Source organism: Papio anubis, chromosome 6 (assembly GCF_008728515.1).
Source record: "Papio anubis isolate 15944 chromosome 6, Panubis1.0, whole genome shotgun sequence".
In the NCBI taxonomy this organism is placed as follows: Eukaryota; Metazoa; Chordata; class Mammalia; order Primates; family Cercopithecidae; genus Papio; species Papio anubis.
In genome coordinates, this window is record NC_044981.1 from 37,339,284 (window position 1) to 37,366,642 (window position 27,359).

A 27,359-nucleotide genomic window follows, 5' to 3' on the forward strand; every position below is an offset into this window, starting at 1 on the left:
CATCACAGGGCCGAACTGTCTCAGATTTCATCTCAGAAAAACGATCAAACATACGAAGAAAACCAAAACAAGCAGACAGAAACCACTGTGAGCCTGATATCTAAAAGGAATCAACAGAAAATTAAACTTTACAGAAGCATCTGCTAAAATAACAAAAAGGATTCTAACCAAAACTTACAGCAAAACTAAAAAATTCTTTTTCCCTCCAAATCCCTGTGATAGCATTGTAACTGCCTCTCCCACCATTAATCTTGTTCCTCATTGTCTCCAAAGAATCTCAAACTCTCACCATATGTGCCTTTTTCTCTCCCTTCCTGACCCCCAACCCTCGCCTTTCCGGGTGGTGCCTTCAGGTCTCTGCTCCATGCATTTCTCTGATCCACACAACCAAAGGCCAGGCCTGTTTGAACAGCAAAGATTTTTTTCTTAGAAACAATAGAAGGAGGCTATAATCATTCAGAATTTAATTTTTCATTCTAATCCTGCTGTAAGAGTTATGTTTTATCATAGTGAACTTTCTCCTATGTTACAGAGTGTAGAACTATCTCAATGGGGCAAGGACAAGAAGTACATGCTCGAAAGCTGATCCAGATGTCAATGCAGCAGGTATGTGACAAGAGATTGCTCCTGCTGCAACATTATTGCTGGAAACCCCACAGTCATGGATGTTACCACCTTCTTCTCGTGATGCTCAATCCTGATTTTTCCATTTTCGCTTATCATTACCTGTGAATTTTAAACCTCAGTCTAGTTTCTTCCTGATATTCCCATGGAAAGCTTATTCCATTTTCTATAGTATATGCTTCATTTTACCTTCACTGATTTTTTGTTCGTTTTGTAATTTGGGAGACACACCTGATTTCTAAGAATGCAGCTCTAGCAATCTTGGAATTTCATGATCAATATGAATAGGTAGTACTTAAGGAGTGACAGATTGAGACAGTTAAATTTCCATTTTCAGTTAAAGGCAGACTTTCATTTTTCATTAATGGATCATTTCAGGCAAATAAGAAATATTTAAGGATGCTATGTTTAAATATTGATAATGGTTTTCACTGAAAATTGCAAGCTGAATGGAGTGTTGAGAGAGATTTCCCATTGCACCTAATAAATACACAGGACATTAATTTTCTAGAAATGCTCTGTAGATAGCCTTTTCAGCTGTAATAAGAAATTATACCATTTATAAAAATAAAAATAAAATAAGATCTTGGTGTATTTTTAAGCTTTTGATCTCAGAATGTCTGTACAAACTTTGGTGCAGCTTTTCCCTGGAAATTAATGACTAGAGAGGGTTAATGGGCTAAAACTCTGCTTGGGTCATCAAATTTTCCAGCTAGTCATTAATTCTCAAATGCCCTAAGCCTTAATCTTTATCACTTAATTAAATTCAATAATTTATTTAATTTATACATGTATATCTCAAAGCAATTATACATAATTATTTTTACTCAGATCAAGTGTTTCACTCTGTTGAGTGATTTGACAGTTTAACTTTGGGCCTTAAATAATTTCTTTAGTTTCTGTGAGTGCAAAACTTTTTAATTTAAATACTGTGTTCACATTAACCATCTTTGGAATGCTAGCCTTTATAACTTCCATGCCCTGTTTGTCAAAGTGGGGTAAATATTGATTATATGGCATAATCAGAAAAGAAAACCAGACATGAGCAGGTGCAGCCATGTTGCTGCCTTGAGAGACACCACGGTTAGCATAAAGCTGGCATTGTGGAATGCAGAGTGGGGAACCAGAAAGTAAGTGGGTCCATGATGACACAAACTAATCCTGAATGCCGTCTTCCTCTGAATCCCCAATTGTATAGACGGCACATCCCCTTTGCTAGTTAAGCCGGTGTGAGTTGTATTTTCGCTTACAGTTGAGACACGGTATATATGCCTTGCCATATATTTATCGTGCTCACTATTTTGTAGTTTTATGTCGTTCAAGATAGCTGATTCCTGTATAAGGGTATTAAAATGTCTGGTGAAGAAACTATGTTCTCACAGGGCAGTGATGGTTTTGTGACATATTTTTTTAAGGTAGTTTGTTTAATCAAGTATTTATTTAGAAAGTGCTTAATAAGTTATGTGGTTTCAGGAAAGTGTGGAAAGAGAGTGATGATAAAGAATAAAGCTTAGCGTTATGGTAGTAAATGTCGCCAAATGTATTGTCTCCAACTTTCATGAGATCATGTGTATCTTTCTTTGTAACTATGAATAACTGTGAACCAGTCTTCTTGGTTTTGGGGGTGAGTCAGTTCTGATTTACCTTAGGCGGGACAACTTAAGTTACTGATTCCAAAATACCCATTCCCACCATTAGATGGTGCACACACTGTACTTACACAAGTCTGTCTTCAAGTTTTAATTTCTGTTCCTTTCTGAACCAGGGGTAGCAGAATACTATCATTTTGAACCCACTTGATTCTAAGTAATTAGCTTGTACTAATAGCCGGAGAAATTACTGTATTGACATATAATTTTTAAAAATGTGTTCAAAACAGAGTATTCACATGGTTTTATTTTTTAAAAAAGTGCACATTTTGTTTTATTAAAATCATAGCAAAAAAGTTACAAGAAATAAATATGAACTCATTTTTGGATACAGGGTGGTTGGGTATTACTACAAAATTGCCACCTTGGCCTGGAATTCATGGAAGAATTACTAGAGACACTAATTACCACTGAAGCCAGTGATGATTCTTTCCGAGTATGGATAACTACGGAGCCTCATGATCGATTTCCAATTACATTGCTTCAGGTTTGTTACTAAATGTCTTTTCATTGAGAGTTATAGAAGTAAAGATGGCATCATTGACATTGTTGAAAGATAAGAACACAACAGGGCTTTTTGGTCCTGTAGAGTCTGGACTGCAAAATCTTATACTATAATACTATAATCATCACAATCTTGACATCAAGGTTAGACTACAGTAAATATTACCATAGAAGAGCTCTAAGACTTGGTACTAATTTATTGAGTTTCAGCTCTGATCAATGTACTTAGTTTATACAGTGCTGAACTTTGCCCCCACTTTATGTACCATAAACATATTGTTTTCTGATGTACAGGTTGAGCATCCTAAATCTGAAAATCGAAACCTGAAATGCTCCAAAATCTGAAACATTCTCAGTGCCAATAGAATGCTCAAAGGAAATGCTCATATAACAATTTAATGCTAATATTCCAAAATCTGAAAAAAATCTGAAATTCAAAACACTTCTAGTCCCAAGCACTTCAGATAAAGGATACTCAGCCTAATATTGTAATTTCTATTTTATTCTTTATAGTAATTTATAGAAACAAAGCCACTGTTTTCTTTTCATGACAGACCTCTCTCAAATTCACTAATGAGCCACCCCAAGGTGTACGCGCAGGTTTGAAAAGAACATTTGCAGGAATTAATCAGGACCTTCTGGATATCAGTAATTTACCCATGTGGAAGCCGATGCTTTACACAGTAGCATTTTTACACTCCACTGTGCAGGTAACTATGGAAAGCAGTTTTCACCTTTAGGGGATGGCTGGTGATGTGCTGAGGCCTCATTGGAGAGGCTTCCAAGAGGGCACTATCCGTTGCCGCTCTGTCCCCTTACTCTCTTTTCCTTCATAGCACTTTCCCCACCTGGCATAGTGTATATTTGTTTATGTGTTTTGTGTGTGCCCCCTGCCCCAACCCCCAATCCTGACTATTGGAATGTAAGATTCTCCAGGGTGAAGACTGTCTTTTTGTAACTGCTGACTCTCCTGCTGTCACAACAGCACACAGGGGATTGTCAGAGCTCAATAAATATTTGTAGAATGAGCTAATGGATTATAAAGATAGGAGCTTGGTTTTGAAAGTGCCTGTGCTGGCCAAGAATTTTATGTGCACCATCTCCTGTAATACTAACAGCCACATTTCGAGATAGGATTATCGCCATCTCAAAGACGTTAAGTACTCTTCAAATGTGGTTGACTAGGATTGGCTGAACTAGGATTGGCTGGCTCTGATTTATGTACTGTTTTGACTCTATTCATTACCTGATAGTAAAAGTGGTGGTGATGTTGGAGGAGGAGGAGGAACAGAGTCTTTCTCAAGTCATTTGCTGTTTGCTTTCACAGTCTTAGTACTGATGGCAATAATTTAAGAATTCTGTGATTACCAAGCAACTTGTCTGTTACGATTTTTAAAATTATCGTTAGTGTTTTGTTCTGCATCTGAATTTTATTTTTTGTTCTGTAATTCAAAAGCTACACACTTTCAATGCACTTGATCCATTCCTTGATTTCACAGAGAATTGAAGAGATTCATTTAACCTTTACCTGCATTTCCTTCTTCCCTGAGGCTGGGGTGAAGGACAAAATAAATCGGTTGGTCTATCCCAGGAGTCAGGCTTTTAGCTGTGTACAGTGATGGGCACAACTTCACATTACCTCTCCCTGCCCTGTCCAAAGATGGAGGGGAACTTAATGCTCGCCCCAGGAAATACTGTGTGTATTTACCCCTACTTCATTATCCCTACCACTTTACTAGGTTCCTGGCTGCCCAGCAGAGAGGGCTGTGTTGTTTGTCTGTCTCTCAACCCTGAGAGAGTTAAAATCAGATTAAATGCTTTGCTGGTGCTTATCTTTACTAAGTTCCATTGTGGCCTTTGGATTGTCAATTACAGCTTCCAAGTCACCGAAGCCTATTTCATACATTCTTATCTGGGAATTGTTCGCTTTGCTAGACCTCACCACACTCTAATACAAATATTGCTTTAACTCTGCTATTTCATTCCCAATTCACAAATAACGTATTTTATGATTCTGTTCCCAGTAGTGATGATTCAGCTCTTCCACTGTGCTTATCGTGGAGAGCTGGTTGGGGGTATTTTCCATATGGTTAATGTGGCAACCTGTGTTTTTAGTGGCCATTATCCAAGTGCTAAAGGGAAGAAGAGCAGCAGGACCACGGTCCAGCCGTGGGGCTAAAGTGCCCTTGCACTTCACACCGCATGTGTTTGGGTAAAACAGAGGGAAAATATTTTCACTGCTAGGGCAGTGAAGTTACCAGTGGAGTGTCCAAGAATAAAAGGCTGAATATCTCTTAAAATCAAATAATAGAGGGCTAGAAATAACACTTCACTGAGGGTCAGGAGGCCTGGACTTCCGTGCTTGCTGTGAAATCAGTTAGCTGAAAGCAGTTAGTTGATCAAGTTATGTCTCTCTCAGGGCCTATTTCCCCATCTGTGCAGTTGGAGGCAGAAGTAGGTGATCTTTCAAGGTTTTTTTCAATTTCTAAAATTCCGTCGTCCAGTTCTGTGACAATACAGCGAGTGTAGGTAATTGTTTTTCATCAATTTCAGAAGTGTTTACCGTGATATTTCCAAAATCTCCTGGGAATTCTAGACGTATGTTTCAGAAATATCACAGAAATGTTTGCTGTGATTTTACCTAAGTTTTGTTTTGTTTTGTTTTTTTTTAACTTGGTTAGGATAGGGACAGCTTAATAGAAAAATCCACAATTCTTTAGAGATTTGTTGTCTTGGGCCAGAAGCATCAACATCTCTTGGGAGCTTGTTGGAGGTGGATCTCAGATCTCCCCTCAGACTCTCCTGAATCAGTCTGCATTGTACCAAGATACCTACATGATTTGTATGCACCTGAATGTCTGAGACTCAACTGCCATAGGAAGGAATGTTGTGGATTAGGTAGTTTGTGACTTAACGTTTCTTTTCTCTCTCTATTGTTGAGTATAAGAGCCAAACATCTGATTTGTTAATTAATTGAGTCCTCCAAATTAAAACAGGTATCCCTTGCTTTAAACAAACATGTTATATGTACTTTTGTTCTTGCAGAGACTGAGAAAAGAATTAGGCACAGGATCTGAGGCTCCAGAGGGGTTCATGCTGGAGTTCATCCCACATTACAATGCAGAACCCAGGATTAAAATAACCAACTCCCTGCCTGCTCTCCAGTAAAAAATGTAATTTCTCCCATGGAATCCTGGTTTGGGTGGCATTATGCCATCAGCTTACCCCAGTTCGTAGGCATGATATGTGGATTCTACTTCTGTTGCAGGGAACAAAATGAGCGCCTCTCCTTTCCTGGGAGAAGGGGAAGTAGATTTGGCTGGTCAAGGATAACTTGGGTAGAAGAGTGGTGGAGGGCGTGGTTTGCTTTATTCTTGAGGTGGGAGCAGGCTTTCCCAGGAGGAGGGTGCCCTGGGTGCTGCCGTGGGAACGTGCCATGGGAAGATGCACGAGGCAACGCCGCACTAAGCTCTGCTCCCCGCCACTCCCCTTCTCCTCCAGCAACTTACTATCCACACAGGGCAGTAACACCTACCCTGAGAGGGGAAGTTCCTGCTGAAGCCCCCACCCCTGCTGCAGTCCAGTGATGTCTCTACTTTGCCAGTGGCCCTTCTGCTCTCCCTATGGGAGCCTTTTATTCCCAGGACCCTGGTATGTGCCTGGTCTCAGTTTGGCTGCCACTCCCTGAGAATATTTCAGCATCCTTAGATTACCTAAGAGGGAAGCTTCTCTCTGGCCTCAGTATTCTGTCTCTACGCTTTCCTGGGCAGTGTAGCATCCAGTGTAGCATCGTTCTGGGTTTCAGAGCAAGCCCACATTCACCCTTTGGGATTTTAATTTTAAGCACATTTTCCTCCAAAGTCTTAGTCTTTTGAAACTCAATCATTACATTTTTAGCCACCTCCTAACACCTCCTGCAGAAGATCAGAACAATGTTCTATGGGTTATTTTTTTTCCTATTGATTGTCGACATGCTGCTCTTTGAGGTATGTGTTGGACCGAGTAAATGTCTTAAGCAATGGTCTTCTCAGCCAATTATCTACAATTGTCTTCTCAGCCAATGCCTGGGCCCCAGAAGAGGACACTAAGTCAAAATCCCCAGGAGGCCAAAAGGAAGGAGCTCAGTCTTTTTAAAAACTTCCAAGTGATCCTGATATGCGGCAAGAATTGAAAATAATGGCCAAATGGCCACAACCTTTAAAGGAAGAGTCTTGAACCATTTTTATATCCATTCCATAGTCTGGAGTTTTTCTTCCCATCACCTTGGTTTGTCCACATTGAACTGCATGTTTCTTTCTGACTTTTCAAACAGCTTATATATAACTCTGTGAGGTGAGGTGGTCTTTTTTTTTTTTTCTTCATTTTTCTTTTTTAGCTAAAGTTATTGATTAGGATCTCTAAGGGCCTGTAGTGGCAGTGGCAAACTTGGAAATTTTATCATGCCCTTAAAAATTACTTAGATAGTAAATAAAACAGGCCTAGGGCCCAGGGAATCTCACTATTAACAGTTTTCATTCAGAAAACTGTTTGCTTCCCCTATATTTTGTTTGTTTTCTTTCTCAAGTCTGAGCCTTGATAAACATTCCTTTCAAATTTAATAGTGTATATAAAATTCTTGCTTTGGGGAGAGATGATTATAAAATTCCTCATTTAAATGTCTTTGAATAATTATGAAAATATAATACAGGTTTATCTTTTACACTCTGCCCCGTAGTGTTTCCCAGAGGTTCTGGCTGTTTCTGTTAACTATTTTTACCTAGTAAAATTTCCCTTACATTGTCTAGTGTGGCTTGTATTTTTCTTTGTCTATTAGCTCCAGTCATTGGAGTTAGATAGATAAATCCAGTTGTCTTGTTTTGAAGCTGTGAAATGATTCTGCAGCTCTGTGGGAACTGCAGAGGTAGAGCCTAACGTAAAACTGGAAATGGCTCTGACATCATTAAAAGGGTTGAACAACTTTTCATCAGTGTTCTAAGGAGTTTTTCATGATTCCACATTTTTCATATTTCTTTAGTAGTTCAGAGTTTTGCATATTCTGTGAAAAGAAAAGAAGAAACTGTATTAGTCAAATTAAGTAAGGAGTGGACTGGTTTTCCTAAAATCATCACTCACCAGCTTGATGATGTATAGTCACTCCCTTCTGTCAAATGAAGTTTTAACATTCAAATCTGTCTGCGTTCCGTGCCTTGAAGCACGGGAACACTGAGTTGCTGCTACTCACCAGAGCTAGTCCTCTGCTGCAGTAGAACCTTCTGTCTGCAGCCTTCTTCTCCATGAGTCACGGGATTTGTGTTCCTAATTCTGCTCACGGCCTTTGCCAACCCTGAAGGTCTCTTCTCTCCCCTTTGCAAAGACCAGCTTCAGTTTTATTCTTCCAGGAAGCCTCTGACTGAACGTCTCCTTCAGGCTTATCATCTGTGAAATGTTGCCAGTTAATTATATTCACTATCCCATTGTTCTTTTTCTTGTCTCTAAGTCTTGTTTTTGCAACAGATTAAAACTTCTTGAAAATGCATCCATTTTAATATTTTTTATTGTATTGCATAGGACTCATCCCATGGTTTCAAAAATGTTAATTAAACTGAAGAAATTCAATATTCCAAATAAGTCTTGCAAAACCCCTTGCTTTGATCTTCCCAATGAGCTCTTAGGTTCTAGTTGTTTGAGTCTATCCTGATAGTATTCCAAGGTAATTAAAAACAAATAGCAAGAAGATGAAATGACTTCATTTGTGAAAGAAAAGGCACCCACTAAGATTTGGGACTTTTTTATTTTCCCAAGATGAGCTAATCAGTTTATGACTTTAGTGAACCAACTTAAAAAGTAAATGCTTTAGATGAAAACTGGTAGTAAGAAATATAAACATGAAGCAAATCTCAGCATTAGGGCAATTTTCAAAACTCACATTTTAAGGAACAACTAAATTGCAATTACTCAGTGCATATAAATAGGAGTGTTTCCATAGAGCCCATCTGAGCAGCTTTAGTAATTGGAGTTATTTTTCATTCGGCCATCCATCTAATTGAACATTAAAATTTAAAAATTAAGTCAAACACATAGGTAAAACTAATGGTGTAAATTCTGATTCTCTTTTTCAAAAATGGGAAAACATCCACATTTCACTAATAAGTCATTAGCATTCTTTTCTTCAAAGTCCTCAAGATGGAAGAAATTCCAAGAACTAAAAGGGTAGCTGTATGAATTTTCATGTTAGTATCCCATAACCCTCTCAACCCACCCTTGCTCCTGGGATAATCTGGAAGAGGCTCACCTCAATGTTTCTGAGGTCCACTTCAGAAATGCCAAACCCCGGGTCAGCCTCAGCATTGACCTCTTACAGAGGAAGGGTTCCTTCTGCCCTGGTAATAATTGACCAGTGTTTATTAGGCAACCATGATTCTTTCCCCCAAGGTGCAAAAGGGGAGACAAAAATAGAAGACGTGTTTTTCACTGTCAAGGCTCAAAATCTGGTTATAGGACCATATATTTCAATATGAAACATCTAAAAAAAAACCCACAAAACAAAAACCAAGGCAACATGAATGCTGGGACTAGAAAGCAGGAAGCTGTCAAGAGAAACAGTGTTAGGGACCAAGGCTTCCGCCCTTGCAGCTGGGACCACACAGTCTCTCCTCCCTTCAAGGCTGTGGCCTCTGCTCCTCCTCACCTTCTCTAAGTACAGGGTGGAAGATGGTTCCTCACAGCTCCTGAGTTTACAAGTTTTCCTAGTCTAAGCCCCAGATAGCAATTACAAACCCTAAGTTCAAATTCCTGGGAGAAGGAATCTGGTCAGTTCTTTTTGGGCTGGCGTTCTACATTGGATCAGATTAGCTAAGGGATAGGAGTGGGTGTCACATAGCACAAATCTCTAATGCCTGACAACCTTAAATAAAGAAGTTTAGGTCTAGAGGATAACAGTAGTACTTTACGTTTTTAAGCGCTACTCCTATTATTATTATTTTTATTTTTATTATTTTTGCTCTTCGTCTGATCTCCCAGGGTCAGAATGTCTAGACCCAAATTAATCTTAATGGTTTACTAAATACTTTAAAAGCATACCCTGAAACTCAGTAATTAAAACCTTTGAATTTTCTGAATGTCTTCTCTGACCTGTTCATGAACTTGTCCAAGCAAAAATTTATTTAGATTTTTTTTAAATGGTGGGATTATTCAGAATCTGAAGCATGGAACAGCTGCAGCAAGAAGGATTGGAATAGCTTGTGAAAATGGCAGTGTGTGTGTGTGTGTGTGTGTGTGTGTGTCTATTGAGTTGGGGAAGGCAGAAAAGAAAACGAAAAGTTAGTATATACTTAGAGGTAAAAGAGTAGAATTAAACCTTCCCGCAGATGTATAGGGATTCTACTCTCCACATGGGTCCTTATCTTAGGCGCTAGAATTAGGGTCTAGGAACTAATCTAATAAATCACTGGACCTTCCTTAGAGACTGATTATGTATTGGGAGAGGAAAAGCTGATGCCTTGGAAACATCTGGACTCATCTATGTGGTTTGTTGGATGATCAGTTCTTGGAGCTATCAGGTCTAATACTTGCCATACCTTTAAAATGCTCTCCGGAATATCAAAACAATTGAATCATTTGCTCTGAGTCCAGTTTGATTATTTACGGGTGATTTGGCAATTGTAAACAGTTAGCCACTATTGCACAGGAGTCTCTTAGGCCCTCTTTGATTAAGTAGAGGGAAACAAATGAAGGTCACGTGAAAGTTTCAAGACAGACACGTCATGTGTACAACAGAAAGTTTTAGTTTTCAAAATTTGAAATGGCAAAATTGCCAAGTGAAGTCATCACAGAATCTAAGTGCTCTTGAGAGAGGTTTAGGTAATCCAACAGAAAAAATTCAAACCCTTGCATTTGACATTTTAAACTTTTGGAAGTCCAATGTAGAATAACAGTTCATTCAACAGATATTTGTTGCGCACCTACTGCATTTTTTTGAGTTGTCCGTGGAGACCTAGACTTTAAAAAAAAAAACAACAACAAAAAAAAAACCCAAAACTCCAACTTGACAAATCTTTGGAGATTTGTTTGTATAAACCAGTTAGCTGTAGAGCCATGAAGTAATATTTCTAATATGGCTATATGCCACATAATGTTTCAGTCAACATGGATTGCATATATGGTGGTGGTCCCGTATGAGTATAATGTATTTTTACTATACCTTTTCTGTGTTTAGATATGTCTAGATACACAAATACCTACCACTGTGTTATAGTTGCCTGCAGTAGTCAGTCCAGTAACATGCTGCACAGGTTTGTAGCCTGAGAGTAATAGGCTACCTCATGTAGCCTAGGTGTGTATAGGCTGTACCATCTAGGTTTGTGTAAGCACCTCGAAGATGTTCGCATAATGAGGAAATTGCTTAATGATGCATTTCTCAGAAGGTAACCCCATCGTTAAGCGACATGACTGTATATCCAAAATTGTATATACTATTCTTTTAAACTAATGTCAATTGATTTTGATAATATAGCCTTAATTTTACTGTATTTTGATAGCAATAAAAATGGAATCAGGTACACGCAATACTTACTTTTCTTTGGTGTTTTTAAGGAGCGACGAAAGTTTGGCCCCTTAGGATGGAATATTCCCTACGAATTCAATTCCGCTGACTTTTCAGCCAGCGTTCAATTTATTCAGAATCACCTTGATGAATGCGATATTAAAAAAGTGAGTGAAATTGTGCCTTTTTTCCTGTTTTTATTGCTCTTCTTAAATCAGGGTTCTACAGTCGTTTGAAGTCTATGATACAGTGTGAATTTGCTGAGCCCCATGGAGCCCCCTTTGAAGGGACTTGTTCTAATCAGGCACTTGCTGGGGCAGCCTGTCCCCGCTCCCAACACGCACATACCATGGAAGCTAACTAACTCAGTGTGTGGCAAAATACCGCATCTTTCCTCATGTTGCACTCAAGGGCCACAGTGCACTTCAAGAGAAAGTGTGCCTTAGGTCAAGCTTCTCCTCACTGGTCCTACTCCTGCCTCTTCAGAAGTGAAGACGGTATCTGCCAGCCCATGTGAAAGTTCTTTTCCACCTTAAGTCATTTCTTAACTGCTCAGCTTATGCCTATGAATAACAATACTTTCTAGTAATGGTCATTCATCATCATATGACACTTTGCAGTTTTCAAAGTTCTCATGTATGCAGGATCTCATTTTTATCTTCACAACTCTGTGAGATCAATAACAAAGGCATTATTATTTGTTTATTTATTACCCATTTTACTGATGAGGTAACAGACAAGAGAGACTAAGAGACTTCCTCAAGGTCACAGAGCTAAGAACGTAAACTCTGTTGTCCTTTCACACATATAAAGGGTTGGAAATTTGTTTTTTCTATAATCTTTGGCAAGTCAATGAGCCTGGGAGCCTGTTTCCTCATCTATAAAATGGTCATTGTTTCTGTGAGGAAGGAATGAGTTAGTATTTGTGAAAGCACAGTACACTGTGCATAATAAGGGCTCATTAACTGTGACTCTCTACAGTCTGGCCCCCTCTTCCTTCCCAGAGTAGGGCAAGGTGATTAGAGATCCTGCAGCCTCAGTATGGGGATGGTAACCCATGATGAGTTTTTACTCTAGAACCAAACCGTAATTTTTCCTTGAAATGACAAAGGGATATGAAATTAAAAGTCTGGCAGTCTGATGAAAAGTTATTTTCTATGTGTTCATATTCTGTGGTCATTTATCATTTTGGTACATACAAATAATAGTTACCTTAAAATAGTTGCTTTGAAAGGCAACCAAGCTGAAAAATAAAATTTTAACCAAGAAAAAGTAAACAAAAAGCAAATATCTTTATTTCTCCTAACTCAAATATATCAAGGGTTTAAAAAAACTGCTAAATTGCAATATATTCCTAGTATAAAATTGCTCTAGAAATGAATAAATGTTTTGATGTAGTTTTAGCACACAGAATGAAATGCAGAGGATGGCAGAGGATTGCACTGAGAAAAAAATCTTGTGGATAAATAATTTTCTTGTTGTTCTCATAATTCCAGAAAATATATTACTAAGAAAGCGTGTTAAAGTGATGATTACTTGATTTTCCTCCTTTCTTCACTAAACACCACTTTGCTCCTCTGTAACAGCTTGGCATTACTACAATGAGTATTATAGGTAATTATATCCCCAGAGTGAAAAATACTCTTTTTCCCCTATTTTAAATAATATACGTGCAGTATACTTACCAGTGTTTAGTATTGTAGAATTTTTCTTGGTGAACAAACTGTAGTGGTTCCAGCCATGTAATAGTGAAAGAGTTATTAGTATAAGACTATGAATAATTTTAAATGCGAGTCTAGTAAGTGCTTCCTTTTCCAGACCTTTCCTCTAGGGAAAGACTTGAAATGTTTATAATGATGTGTTTGGGTTGGCAGTGAATAATCCTTTTTTACTTTTAATAAAGGGTGTATCATGGAATACGGTTCGGTACATGATCGGAGAAGTACAATATGGAGGCAGAGTGACAGATGACTTTGACAAACGTCTACTTAATTGCTTTGCCAGAGTAAGTCAACGTAGACAAAGTTTGGAGACACATTTCACTATATTTTCCAATTTTTTTGTTTGTAATAGGTCTACCAAACTTAAGCATACAGCAGAGCTGCTGCAAAGAATTAGCCAAGAAACAAACGCATGTGTGTGCTTACACACACGCACACACATGCACACACACACACACAAAACAACCAGCAATTGGGCCAGGCGCGGTGGCTCACGCCTGTAATCCCAGCACTTTGGGAGGCTGAGGCGGGCGGATCACCAGGTCAGGAGTTCTAGACCAGCCTGGCCAATATGGTGAAACCCCGTCTCTACTAAAAATACAAAAAGTAGGTGGGCGTGGTGGCGAGTTCCTGTAGTCCCAGCTACTCGGGAGGCTGAGGCAGAAGAATCACTTGAACCTGGGAGGCGGAGATTGCAGTGAACTGGGATCTCACCACTGCATTCCAGCCTGGTGACAGAGTGAGACTCTGTCTCAAAAAAACAAAAAACAAAAACCTGATTCCATCTCAAAAAAACAAAGACAAAAACCAACCAACAATCTGCTTGTGGTGCGGAGCAGAGCAGTGGTCAGTTCTCATTGGTCTGTAACTCCTTTTCCATACAGATGAAACTGCTTGTGCCCAGGTCCTCTCCCCCACCACCCCTCCTCCATATTCCCCATTCCTGGGCATCTGACTTGTGAGGGAAACACTGTGCCTCGTTTCTGTGCCTCTTCCTCTGAGTGAGAAGTCTCATGGTGATTTCAAGCCCCAAAATAAGTGATTGGGGGATTAATCATAATTTGAGTTTTCTCATCTCTTCCATTAGGATGGACAATTGGAAATTGAGGAAGTGTTCACTTTTTCTCCGTGCCAAATAAAATCCACATGTAACATGCTGATAAATATTTTCTAGAGAAAATTATTTCTTAGCAATTGCGGCTTTCACATCAGGGATGAATATAATAAATAACACCTACCAGACTCAAACTCTTCTTAAAATTTTTTACATTTTAGGGATGTAATATACAGCACCTAAGTGGGAAAAAAAAACCAGTTGTCTTTTATGGTTATTAAATTCTTTATATTGGGACCTATACTGGTAATTCTCTACTTAAATGATTCTTTTCTCTTGACAAAATTAAAGCCTCAGCAACAAAGCACAAGCTTTGGGAGTATTTTGATAAGCTGGGGGTTGACTAGAAAATGGATTTTTAACCTTTACATGTTTTAGTAAGTTTTTCTTGAAGCTACATATGGAGAACTGTGAAAAATAGTAAGTGTTGGTGAGGATGTGCGGAGGGAGGAGCCCTGCTGCTGGGAGGTCAAATGGACATAGACCTCCTGGAAAGCAGTCCAGTAATACTTATGAAATTAGGTATCTCAGGTAAATATATCCCAGAACATTTCTAGAGAGAGTCCACAAATGGACACGTAGAAACATATTCATGGCAGCATTGTGTTTGGAGCTGAAGGCAAGCATCATAGATTGGTTTTCCTGGAAACAGAGGTGGAGATTTGCATTCAAGTGCCTCCTCCCCAGCCTTCCTCCAAGACATGACCTTGGCTGAGGCAGCTCCCTCCTGCTAGGGCAGTTCCTGGGTAGGGGCAATGCTGTGAGCTCACAGTAGTCAACACTCCAGACAGTGGGGGGAGTGAGTACCTGCTCCTGAATGAGGATCCGGTGGCACATTACAGCATCTGCTACAAAAACCCAAGACTCCTAAGAGAATAGATAAGATGTGGTGGGTGAGCACCATGGCATACTATTGCTCACCCTTGTGGGCTGCAACCTGATGGTCATAGTCATATCAAGTGTGTGATACGACTACCTTCTGAACCAGAATGTCCCAGAGAAATTCTCAGAATGTACCAAAGAGATTATTCATAACATTGTTGGTGGTAGTGGGAAGTTGAAGGCAACTTAGGCATCCATCATGGGGAAATAGTTAAGTTACCTGTTGTAGAGGCCTATGGCGGCATACAATGTAGCATTTGGAAACAATGATCTATATGATAATCATGCATAGGTCTTACAAATAGTGTTGAGTGCAGAGCTTTAAAAAAAAAATAAAGCGAGATCTACAAAGGAATATGTGCATAGCTCACAAGGATAAATACATGTTCTAGGACATATATATCAGTATACTTAAACAGATGCCCTCAGAGGGAAAAGGAGACAGTGAGTGGATATCTGGACAGAATGGGGAAAAATTAAAATAAAAGGGGCCTAGATTCATAAAAATAATAAACTCAGGAGTGTGAGAAACTCACCTCTGTATTTGAGATTCAAAGGAGAAAAAAAAGATGTCATAGTAAGTATACTTTGTTAGAATAATTGCAAAAGTACCTAAAGTTGGAGTTTTAGCAGTGGAGACTAAGGTGTGGTTAGCGTCAGAATATAATTCACCAAGAGTACCAGCAGAATGCTGATGGGATCAAGTGCATAGGTGAAAGAAGAGGGGAGTCAGGGTCACCCCTAGTTTTAACTTAAGTCACTGGACACAGAATGGGGCTATTTACAGAGAAGAGGAAGGACTGCAGCAGGAATGAGTTGTATTTTCGGGGGCTGGAAATTAAGAGTTCGGTTTTGATCATATAACATTTGAGATGTCTATTAGACATCCTAATCAAGTTGTCTAAGACTGTAACTGCCATGAGGGCAAGACTTTGTCTTATTACATCAGTGCCAAAGTCTGAGCACCGGAAACAGAGCCCAACACATATAAGTGCTCAGTAAATATTTGTTGAATAAAAGAACAAATGCCTGAATGCTGGTGAACAAGGCACCTGGATGTACAGATCCAGAGGTCATGGTGGAGCTCAGCCATGGAGATAAGGATCTGGAATTCTTCAGCATGTAGATAGTGACAACGGAAAGCTGCTGTGTTGGTCCAGAGCCTCCAGGGAGATGTCTGAGCCAGGAACACAGGGAGGGGGAGGAAGCCTGCTCCACCTTCAAGAACTCAAGCGGGGCATTCCCCTCTCTGACCCCGCTCCTTCCTTTCTTTCTCTTCTACTTCTTCCCTGTACCCTGACATTTGGCATTTCGGGCCATAGAGGACTAGTCAGCTGACCTCAACCCTCTCCTAGAAACCCAAGATTCTCTGTCCTCTGGGCCTTGGTTGTGCAGACTTCCTGATCTAAAAGCACAGGGTTCCGTATCCAGGCCCCAGTTGATTGGCTGTTCCCAAGTAACAGCAGCTCCTCCTCACCTGAGTTATGTTACTCCCTTCTATCATCTGATTCTGGTTTCTCTGGACTCCATTCTCAGCAATTAGTGCCTGAAGTCAAAAGTTCATCCTACTATTTTCCCATTCATTTTCCCCTGAGTAACTTCTGTGGGCTCATTCCCTCCCCCTCTCTCAGGACTTCCCTAAGAGTAGCATAGCCTTCAGTGGCTTCAATTCTCTGACTGTTGGACACCCCACTTCCTTATCCTACTGAATCTTCTCTTTGCGCTACATCCTCTCCAACCTCCTGTCTTGTTGCTTTCCCTCATTCATTTCTGTCTAGCTTAGACCTGTTGCAGATGGTCATCAATAACCAGATGTGAGTTTGGGTCTCCGACCCTAAGGGCATGAGCTTACCACACAAACCTGGGAGCAGCAACCCTCTTGAGAAAGGCTGCACAAAAGTCCCACAGCCCCCACACCCTGCCTTCACCTGTTTGATCTCATCCTCAGCCCCAGGCTTGCCTTCTGACCAGCTAGCTACCTGCCTGCACTGCCTCCACTTTACCCCAACCGTGTCATCCAGAGTTGCCCATAGAAGAAGCAGTTCCACTGTAAACTCAGGCCTGCATATGGCATCCCCTGTCCCTCTGACTTTCAATCTCAGGCTTTTCTTTGAACCTTGTTTTCTCTGTTCTCAGCATCTTACAGAGTCTCTCTGCTAAAACCAATTGCAGAACTGTATTGGGTGTTTGTGGGGGATGACTGCTCACATAGTAGCTCCGTGTAGATTTCTTATTTCATATTTTGACTTTGCCCCAAAATAGCCTCCAAATTTGGTGAAACTCAGCTATTTGTGTGTGTATAAAGTGCTGGGAAAACAGGAAGAAACTTCATTTTGCTCTTACACATACACGTCATCTGGCAACACAGAATTTGGTGTGGTCATTTGTTATCTGTGTGCTGAGGATCCATGGCCTTTGCCCCCTTAGGGTGTCTTCCTGCAATTTAAGGCATCTGCATTGTGAAAAATCTAATATTTCTAAGTAATGACCATGCTCATAACACTGTTCTCTTTAATAACTTTCAACTACTCTCCATTTCTTAAATTAATCACCAGTCCTCACCCTGACATCAACAGTCATCCATGGTAGACCTCACCTCACCCTTCCTGTCCTATCTCTTATGACTACATTGTGTTCACCCTATATTCCATTATTCCCTTAACCTACTTCTCATTTTTGCATCAGTTGTTCTATACCTTTGCTTATGTGACCTCCCCATTCCAAGTTCTCCTGTCAAAATCCTCTCCTTCAAGGCTTATCTCCAAAAATCACCTCCTTGGGAGTACCTCAGCTGACATTCACCTGGATGTTCTTGTTCCTGCTTTAAACCTCCTTAGTACTTTGCTTATTTTTATTTCCTTCTGACTCTTGCCTTAGTGCACTTTGTATTGTGGTTATTAAGTAATTGGCTCATCCCTCCACTGGGTCACAAGCTCCTTGAAAGAAAGGACTGTGTGTCTCTTCTCTTTCATTCTGTTCTGGTTCTAAACTCAGCCTGCTCATGCATAGGAGTTGAATAGGATAAAACAGAGAGAGAATCAGTACACAGGGTATTTCAGAGCAATCACTGGATCTAAAAAGAGCTGGAGGAAGGAGATGGAGGGAAGGTACTAGAGAACCTGTGACCAACCAGAGTAAGGCACCGTCCCTCTTTCCTGTCAAGTGCTCTGAGTAATTCAGATGTCGTGCCTGCATTTCCACTCTTCCTGTCTTCCCATTATTTCCTTCCCCACTGGGAAAATTGCTCTGGGAGACGTAAGTCATTGCCTCACATCTGGTTCATAGGCATTTAGCATCATTTTTTTTTCTTTTCTAAGAATAAGTCTATTCACACTAACCATATATTTGTTCTCTCACTGTTTTGTTAAAGATAATTCATATGGAATAAGAAAGGGATGTCTTAAGGCAAACAGCAAGGCAGCTGAATACATTTACTTCTTGTGTACAGGGACATAATTAGCAAATGAAGCTCTTCAGCACAAGGTGGGAGGGGAGAGTTTGCATGGAGCCCTCCTGGCCGTGTGCTGGGGCTCAGTGCTGTGTGAGTGAAACTGCGCATAAGGACATCCTCCTGGTATGAGCCCCACTTTGGGGAGAAGTGGGGTGATGAAAATGCCCAGATACTCTCATGCGTGTGGGGGTATGGCCTCACAGACTTTGCAGTATGTTCCTACTGCTAAAGTGGAATTGAGAGTTGTCAAATGACTCAATTAGAGAATGGGTTTGTAGAGTTGCTCTCTGGTCCTTACTCTTAGTGAATATCCTCTTTGGTGTTAAACGGAGGCCAGGTCAAATTGTGTTCTGGCCTCTCTCTTTTCTCCATATATATGCTAATTATTCTATCAGTAGTATTGTTAAGACACTCTCAAAATCAGTATTAAAAACTCTATTAAAATGGAAATAAGGTGACCCCTCTCTCCTTTCTTGTAGCAGTTTTCATTTAGATGCTCATCAATTTTATTTCTTTTGTTTTCTCTCACATACAGGTCTGGTTCAGTGAGAAGATGTTTGAACCGTCATTCTGCTTTTATACTGGATATAAAATCCCTGTGTGCAAAACCTTAGACCAGTATTTTGAATACATCCAGTCACTGCCATCCTTAGATAACCCTGAAGTCTTTGGGCTTCACCCTAATGCTGATATCACGTAAGTCGCTGGCATTTTTTAATTTGAAGGGGTCATTTGTAACTCAGCCTGGCAAAGACGGTGCATTTCATTTTCTCTCCTAATCTCTCTCCTTTCCCCCTTTTTTTATTTTACTTTGAAAAATAGTGTCGCTTCCTGTCTCCCAATTACAACTTTGTCATATCTTGGCCTGCCCTCCTCTCACTAAATCCTGATGCTCCAGTGTTTATGACAACGTTAAGTTCTAATTTATGCATTGATTATTTCTCCTCTGTCGTGTCATAAAACCAGTTGGTGTTAGTGGTAGCGGTGTTCTCCACCGACAGGAGAGTGGTCTGCCAGCTCCTCATCTCTTTCTTCAAAAATTCATTAAGAATATAATGCTCATAAATAGAATCTAAAAAGCCAGGCGAGAACAGATGGAAGGGTGAAGAATCATATTTCTGCCTGGTCCTCTCTCTCAGGCCCCCCCACCCCTAACTTGCTCATCTGCATCCTTTTGTCATGCTCTGCCTGTGGTGGGTGCAGTGCAGTGAGCACTTGAGCACTCGACACAGATGCACAGCCCCAGAAGGAAAGAATGGAGGGGCTTAGCTCTGCATGAGGTCCCTGCTTCACTCATCAACTAGGGAAGAAATGCTCCCCAGTCCCAAGCTCCTTGGGATGAGGTGTCATCCCTTCTGTCTTTAGAGTTCCCTACTAAACACAAGCACCAGAACCGGAATCCTTTGGAATGGACCGCATGCCCTCTGCGGCCCCCTGATGAAAAGCCACAAGGTTTACATTCAGGATAATGGTTTCAGGAAATGGGAGAAACCAGGACTCCTCTGACAGATTCTAAGCTGAGAATGCCCTAAGAGTGGGGCATTCCTCTCTCCTAGTCCCTGGCATACTGTTGTGATTTTAATAATTCTCTGGGTTTGGACATGGACATTTCCCTGGCCTTGCTAGATGTCCCAGCAGTCCCAGTTTGCTGCCAATTTCCTTGTCTTCCCACCTCTGACCCCGCCTCCTAGCTCCCTGTATGAGGATGCACTTTTGGCCTCTTTACACCCGCATTGATTCCACCTTCTCCATATCCTCTCATCTCGCCCAGGCTGCTTTTCATCTTCAAAGATGGGGACATGATTGAAAATACCTACAAATGCCAATGCTCCGTTCCACCCCCATGATGGAACCACGAGGACTCGTTGGTGACAGCTCTTGCTGTTATTTAAGGAGGGTTTCATAAGTTATCTGGGGATGGGAAAGAAGTGAAGAAATAAAAAGGATTCCTCAGGGATCGGGTTGACAATCAACTCTTACATTTTATGAAAGAGGGAGCATAGGAAAGTTGTTTTGCTTTAGCTGAGACTTTAAAAATGTGAGTCAGACCATGTCAACCCTCCGCTCAGAATCCTCCCAAGGTTCCCGTGACACTCTGCGTCAAGGTCAAAGACCGACAGTGACCTATATACAGATGACCTACAAAGCCACATAGTGCCACTGCCCTCTACCTCCCCACCCTGGCCCTTTCAGTCCTCTCCCACCTTTGTGCCCACTCAGCTCCTGTTACTCAGGCCAGACAGCTTCCTGTTACTCAGACAGGCCAGACAGCACCTGCCACAGGACACTTGCACTTCCAGGAACCTCCCTGCTCTTAGATATCACAGTGGATCACCCTTTTACCTCTTCCGGTCTTTGCTTAGATGTAGCCTTTTCAATGATGCCCACTCTGGCCGTGCTATTTAAAGATTGCAACCCACTCTGCAAGCCCTGCCCAAGACCTTGTCTGCCTGGCCTGCTCTTCTCTATAGTTTGTATCTCCCACTGACATACTCTACATTTTTTTTTTCTTTTTTTTTGGAAACGGCATTTCACTCTTGTTGCCCAGGCTGGAGTGCAATGGCACAATCTTGGCTCACCACAACCTCTGCCTCCCAGGATCAAGCGATTCTCCTGCCTCAGCCTCCCAAGTAGCTGGGATTACAGGCATGCGCCATCACGCCTGGCTAATTTTTATATATTTTTAGTAGAGACAGGGTTTCTCCATATTGGTCAGGCTGGTCTCGAACTCCCAGCCTCAGGTGAGTCCGCCCATCTCGGCCTCCCAAAGTGTTGGGATTACAGGTGCGAGCTACCATGCCCGGCCTCATACTCTACACTTTAGTTACTGATTTGTTCTTGTCCAACAACCACCAGGAAACCGCAAGTTCCACTACACCTGAAACTTTTGTGTTTTCACTGCTGCATCCCTTGTGCTATAGCAGTGCCTGGTGCTCAGGAAGTATTTGTTGACTGATCAGTGCTGCTAAATTCTTCTAGAGTGTGAAAGATGTGATCAATGAGGAGATTCCATAGAAAGATCCTACAAGTTCACGTGAGTGGGCAGAGAAACCACTGATAAGTCTTAATGCACTTGCCAATTTGTGACCGAAAATGTTCTCATATGAGAGCTCTGAACTTCAATTCCATCCTTGACAAGAGACTGGGGAGTCATGAGAGCGGGTTCCTGGATAATCCACAGGATTCTAACAAGATGAAACCATCTCACCCTCAGCCAGGGTGATGGTGCGCCTAGGCCTTGTTCACCGCAGCCTGTTTCACTCACCAGCTCTCAAGAAAGATGAACCAGGGCTAGAAAAGGTCCAGAGAAGTACAACTCAAATGTAAAAGCGATTGGAGACAAAGACAAACTATTTTTCCCTTGACTTTTTATTTGGGATGATTACAAACTCTTAGAAAAGTTGCCATACAGTAAACATTCATACGTTCCATCGAGATCCAGCAATTGTTAACGTTTTGATCCATTTGCTTTTTCTCCTTCTATATTTGTATCTCTGTATGTTTATATATCTACAGCTATATCTGTATATAATCACATATATTTCTCTGTGTGTCTGTGCTTTTATGCCCTCTCAGTGGATAGAGCTAGGAAGCATGTATTTTTTAAAACATCATGAGTTAATACAAATAACTCTAATTCCAATTGTATACCTCAGGATTGTTCTTTGTCTTCCCCTATCCCACGGTGATATCTCCTTTCTCCCACTGTAAAAACTCTGGTTCCCAGCAACTTCAATATGTGTATTCATTTACTTGCAATTACTATGCCAGTACCACTACCAGCAACAAACCTTTTCAGTAGAGGTCAAGATTTCTTTGCAGTTCTTTTTGTCCTTAGGGTATATTCCACTAAGTATACAGAGTATTGTGTTCAAAAGTCACTTGGATTAATGATTTTTTTCTGTGTGGTTATGCTATCAATTGATATATAGTTATGTTTATTTGTTTCTGTTTGTATTACATTTAAGAGTTTCCCCCTACACATGCTATTGTTTTGAATATGTAAAATATGAACATGGTTCAAAAGTTACAACTTGACAGTAAGTTGTTCTTAGAGAAGTCTCAGACCCTTTCAACCCATTTCCCTCTTATTTTATGGGTAACCAAACACAGTTTCTGGTTTATCTTCCCTGTGTTTCTTTTTGCATGTGCAGGTACATATATACATATTGTTATTACCCTTTCTTTCTTATACAAAGTTGCCATGCTATATCTATTGTATTGTGTCTTACTTTTTTCACTTAACAATGTATCCTGTAAATCACTTCATATCAGGTCATAGATATCTTCCCCATTATTTTTTGACAGCTGCAGGCTACTTCATTGTTTATATGGATCGTAGTTTGTTCAACCATTTGCCTATAGATGGGCATTTAGGTTGCTTCCAGTATTTTGCTATCTCAAGTAATTCTTCCATTAATAACTTTATGCTTATGGACTCTCATATTATTGGAGATGTATTTTCAGGGTAAATTGTTATGGGTGGGAGGGCTAGATCAAGATTTAGTAAATATTGTCAAATTCCCTTACATAGGGTTATACTATTTTGTACTTTTACTTGCAGTCTGTGAGAGTGCCCGTTTCTTCAGAATGTCATCAACAGAGCACTGGAGAGGCATTTGAATCTTCACCAATATGACTGTGAAAAATGTTATCTCAGCATAGTTTTAGTTCACTTCTCTTATTTTGAGTGAAACTGAGAAAATTTTCATATACTTAAGGCTATTTATATATAGTCTGTCTGTTTCTTTCCAATGGAGTTTTTATTCTTTTTATTTAATTGTAGGATTTATTTATATGTTAAGGATAACAACCCTTTGTTTGTGATATGGATTGCAAATAGTTTTCTCAGTTTATTTAGCTTTGCTTGTGATTTTCCCCCCATTGATCAGGTAGAAGTGTTATTGTTGTTTCGTTTTGTTTTTATGCAGTCAAATTTATGACTACACAAATTCTGTTCTTGCTGTTGTTACATCTGGATTTTTAGTAATAGTAAGAAAGCGTCTTCCCTCATCAGGGTGTAAAGGAATCATCTACATTTTCTTTTAGTGCCTGTAGGGTTTCATTTTTTACATTTAGTTCTTTTACCCATTAGGAATTTATTGTGGAATAAGTATGGATGAAATTCGTTTTCCAAATAGCAATCCAGTTATCCTATCACCAGTGATTTTTTTTTTTCCTTTTTTGAGACAGAGTCTTGCTGCGTTGCCCAGGCTAGAGTGCTGTGGCACGATCTCAGCTCACTGCAGCACCTCTCGGGTTCAAGTGATTCTCCTGCCTCAGCCTCCTGAGTAGCTGGGATTATAGGCACAGGCCACCAAGCCTGGCAAATTTTTGTATTTTAGTAGAGAATGGGTTTCACCATGTTGACCAGGCTGGTCTGGAACTCTTGACCAGAGGTGATCTGCCAGCCTCGGCCTCCTGCTTCCTTTAACATAGAATTTCCTTCCATAGGTACTTGGGTCCATTTCTGGACTTTCTATTCTGTTTTCCTTTCTATTTTGTAGCACTCTGTTTTAAATTTAGCTAGTTTCCAGGATGTTTTATTGTCTGACAGTTTTATAGTCTCCCCTCATTGCTCTTTTTTTTTCTGAGCTTGTCCTAGCTATTGTTGCATGTGTATTTTTCTGTTGTTGTCAGAAATTGGTGTTGAATTTTGTTGAATACCTTTCAACCTTTATGGAAATAATCACATGATTTTCCCCCAAACACCTAAAAAGTTAGTGAATTATATTAATGGATTTCCTAACTCAAACTTTCTACAGATAATCTGAAATTAATACCACTAGGTTCTGATGTATTATTCTTCTCCTAATGTAGTGATAGACTCTATTAATGGTTCCCTGGGGAATTTTGCATTGATATTCACAAGTAAGAGTGGCCTAGAGTTTTTGTGGCATCTTTATCAGGTTTAATTACTAATCAATGTTGTATTTGCTTTGTAAAAATGTGGACGTTTTTCTAAGCTCTGGAACAATTTATGTAGTATTGGATGCTTTAAAGTTTGGTAGAATTCTCCTGTGAAACCATCTGGGCTCAGGGCTAGTTCTTTGATATCTTTCATATTCCTCTGTCACCGCTGTAGTCAATTATTTTGTCAGTTGTGTTCTCCTAGGAAATTATTTGTTTCATCTAGGTTTTCATATTTATTTACACAAAGACATGCAAAGTAGTCTTTAATCTGCTCTGATAAGCTAAACTCAGTACAATGTGGTAAAGAATGAAATCACTTCTCCCTTACCCTATACTGAGTCCAACCCATTCAATAAAATTGTTATAAAGTGTGGACATAACGCTAGCTCTGTAGACCTTGGTCTAAAATCTGATGACAACTTGAAGCCACTCTGGTGCCTCTCCGAAAGGAATGTACTAGCCTTCTGAATATAATCTATCAAGGCAGCTCTGTTCAACCGCTTCACTATGGTGTTGCCAACACATCCCAGAGAAACCACCGAGAAACAGTGGTTATACTGTTATATGGTGGTTATACTTACTTAATACTAAGAAGGAACTTAGTATTTGACACAGATGAACACCTCACCAGAGCCGGGGCTCCTCTTCAAAGGATTCTCCTGCTGTCCGGCTCAGCAGGTTCTCAGTCCTCAGTGGCAAAATCACACTGTGACAGAGTAACAAAATATGTTGCAAAATGCAAAAGGCTGCAAAGCATGACTTTAATAGCATCACCCTTCAGTGTATGGTCCAGGTAGCAGTGTGATCTAGTATCTCTCTTGCTTCAAAGAGTCTTCCCTTCCCTTCACATGCCTGTAAATCTATGGCCAATGTTCTACTCACATTTTAACCTCTTTTATAGTCATTTCCACCTTCCTTCCTGAATAGAGCTCATCTATGCCAATGGCCTTTAGAACATCAACATGCCACATATATATTGTCTAGACCTTTCCTCTGTGCTCCATAGTCATTTATACAATTTCCACGTGACACCCACTGGCATGTCTTTCAGGCAGCTTGACCTTAAAAGCCCCAAACTGAATCTCCTCCATCTACTTCTCCTCTGCTTCTCCTCCATCTAAATGGCTCCCCACAGCAGTTAGAATAAAAGACAAGCTCTCTGCCATGTGACAAGGCTCATCTCTCCTCCTCATCTAGAGCACCCATGGTGACTAATCGACACCTTGGGTTGGGTACCCTGTGGGTAAGTCCAGGTGCGTGAGGATGCAGGCCTAGAATAGGGATGATCGTGGGGTGGAGTGAAGCTGCAGGACAGGTCTCAAGAGGGGATTGATAGGACTTAGCGAATGCAGAGCAGTGGCTGAGAACCTTCTTCTGTGGCTGTTATCTGTTTCTTGCTGCACACTGGTGGGTTAGAGAGGCCATGGCAAGCCTTTTGTGTTTTGTCAAGTCTCTCTTCACAGCTCTGTCCAGAGGCCCACATGGTGTCGCTGGCATGCATGCTGTAGGATGCCGTAAGCGAGCTTCTCCCAAAATAGTGTCAGGATCTTGCAACTTTTCACCACACTACTGAGGTCAAGTAGAAAGTCCTGGACCCGTGCCTAAAATGGGGGATTATATCCACTAGAGCAACTGGCGGACCGGTAAGACCTATGGTCCTCCTCTGATCTCTCTTCATCCTCAACTTCCCATATGGTCTGCCCTGGGGTCTCTCCCACCCACCCTGATCCCTTTTCCCCACTAAATCTTAGCCCATTTCTGGTTCCTGCTTAGGTGGTCAGCTCTGTTCTGCAGCTCCGTGTTTGGTAATTTTTTTGGTCTCTGAGTAAGCCTTGTCCTAGGTTCGATTCTTCTTTCCTCTGGCTCTGAATTATCTCGTGGATGGAATCCTGCCCCTACTCATCCTGGCAAGTGAGCTTGCCTTCTCGGAGGACTTCGCTATGCCCCTTGCTGTTCCCCCACCGGCCACCAGGAAGCAGTAAGCAATAACAGACGAAGCATCCCAGCTGAAACCCACCTCTGGTCTTCACGCAGCTCCAGCAAGATGTAACTCTCCAAGCTCTGAGTGAAATGAAAGAAGGAGTCAAAGATGCCCCTGACGTTGCTTGTCTGGGAGCTGGGGTAGTGGAGGAGTTTGGAACAGGAGTATGTTAGAGAAGTTACAGAGTTATGTTGGGGGCATGTTGAGCTGGGAAAGAACATGGGATATATCTGAATGGGGTGAGAAATATGGACTGGAGCCCAGGTGAAAGGTTTGAATGCATGTGTGCAGAGATAACAGCTTCAGCCATAAGAGAGGACTCTCTAAGATATGCTGGCTAAGTCTGTGTGAATGTCCCCAACCAGAGGAATCATTAATTTATCTGACCATCCATGGTGTTCAACAGCATTCTTGCTTATTTTTGTTTGTTTTTGTTTTGTTTTGTTTTGAGACAGAGTCTCACTCTGTTGCCCAAGCTGGAGTGCAGTGGTGCAATCTTGGCTCACTGCAACCTCCATCTCCCAGGCTCAGGCAATTCTCATGTTTCAGCCTTCCGAATAGCTGAGACTACAGGCATGTGCCACCATGCCCAGCTAATATTTGTATTTTTAGTAGAGACAGGGTTTCACCATGTTGGCCAGGCTGGTCTGGAACTCCTGACCTCAAGTAATCACCCATCTCGGCTTCCCAAAGTGCTGGGATTATAAGCATGAGCCACAGTGCCCGGCCATCACTTGATGACAGACTATAATTGGGCCCTGATGGAGAACTTGATGCCTCCTGTTGATTGGAATCTTCACGCTGAAGTTAGCATCCATAAATTTGAGAGAAGAGGGAGATTTGGGCAGGGCGAATCACAAGTCTGTCTCCTCAGTCATTGCATAAGAATGCAGAATCTCTGAAGTGGAGGGGGAAATCAAGGTGAATAAATGCTTTAAAATAAGTACAATCTCTCTCAAGAGTTTAGATAGCATAGTGATAGGAACCATGAAAATACAC

The 27,359-nt window shown here is 40.8% G+C and overlaps 1 protein-coding gene across 5 annotated transcripts in view; it reads left to right on the forward strand.

Annotated features, from left to right (window-relative positions):
• The window catches only part of DNAH8 (dynein axonemal heavy chain 8), a 319,842-nt gene that overhangs the window by 258,712 nt on the left and 33,771 nt on the right, over positions 1 to 27,359 (forward strand). For all 5 annotated transcript variants that reach the window (XM_031667069.1, XM_031667067.1, XM_031667072.1 and 2 more), the window contains 6 exons: positions 533 to 606; positions 2,608 to 2,760; positions 3,332 to 3,487; positions 11,349 to 11,465; positions 13,202 to 13,303; positions 19,002 to 19,162. In XM_031667069.1, the coding sequence (XP_031522929.1) occupies positions 533 to 606; positions 2,608 to 2,760; positions 3,332 to 3,487; positions 11,349 to 11,465; positions 13,202 to 13,303; positions 19,002 to 19,162 (763 nt within the window). The remainder of the gene's footprint in view (positions 1 to 532; positions 607 to 2,607; positions 2,761 to 3,331; positions 3,488 to 11,348; positions 11,466 to 13,201; positions 13,304 to 19,001; positions 19,163 to 27,359) is intronic.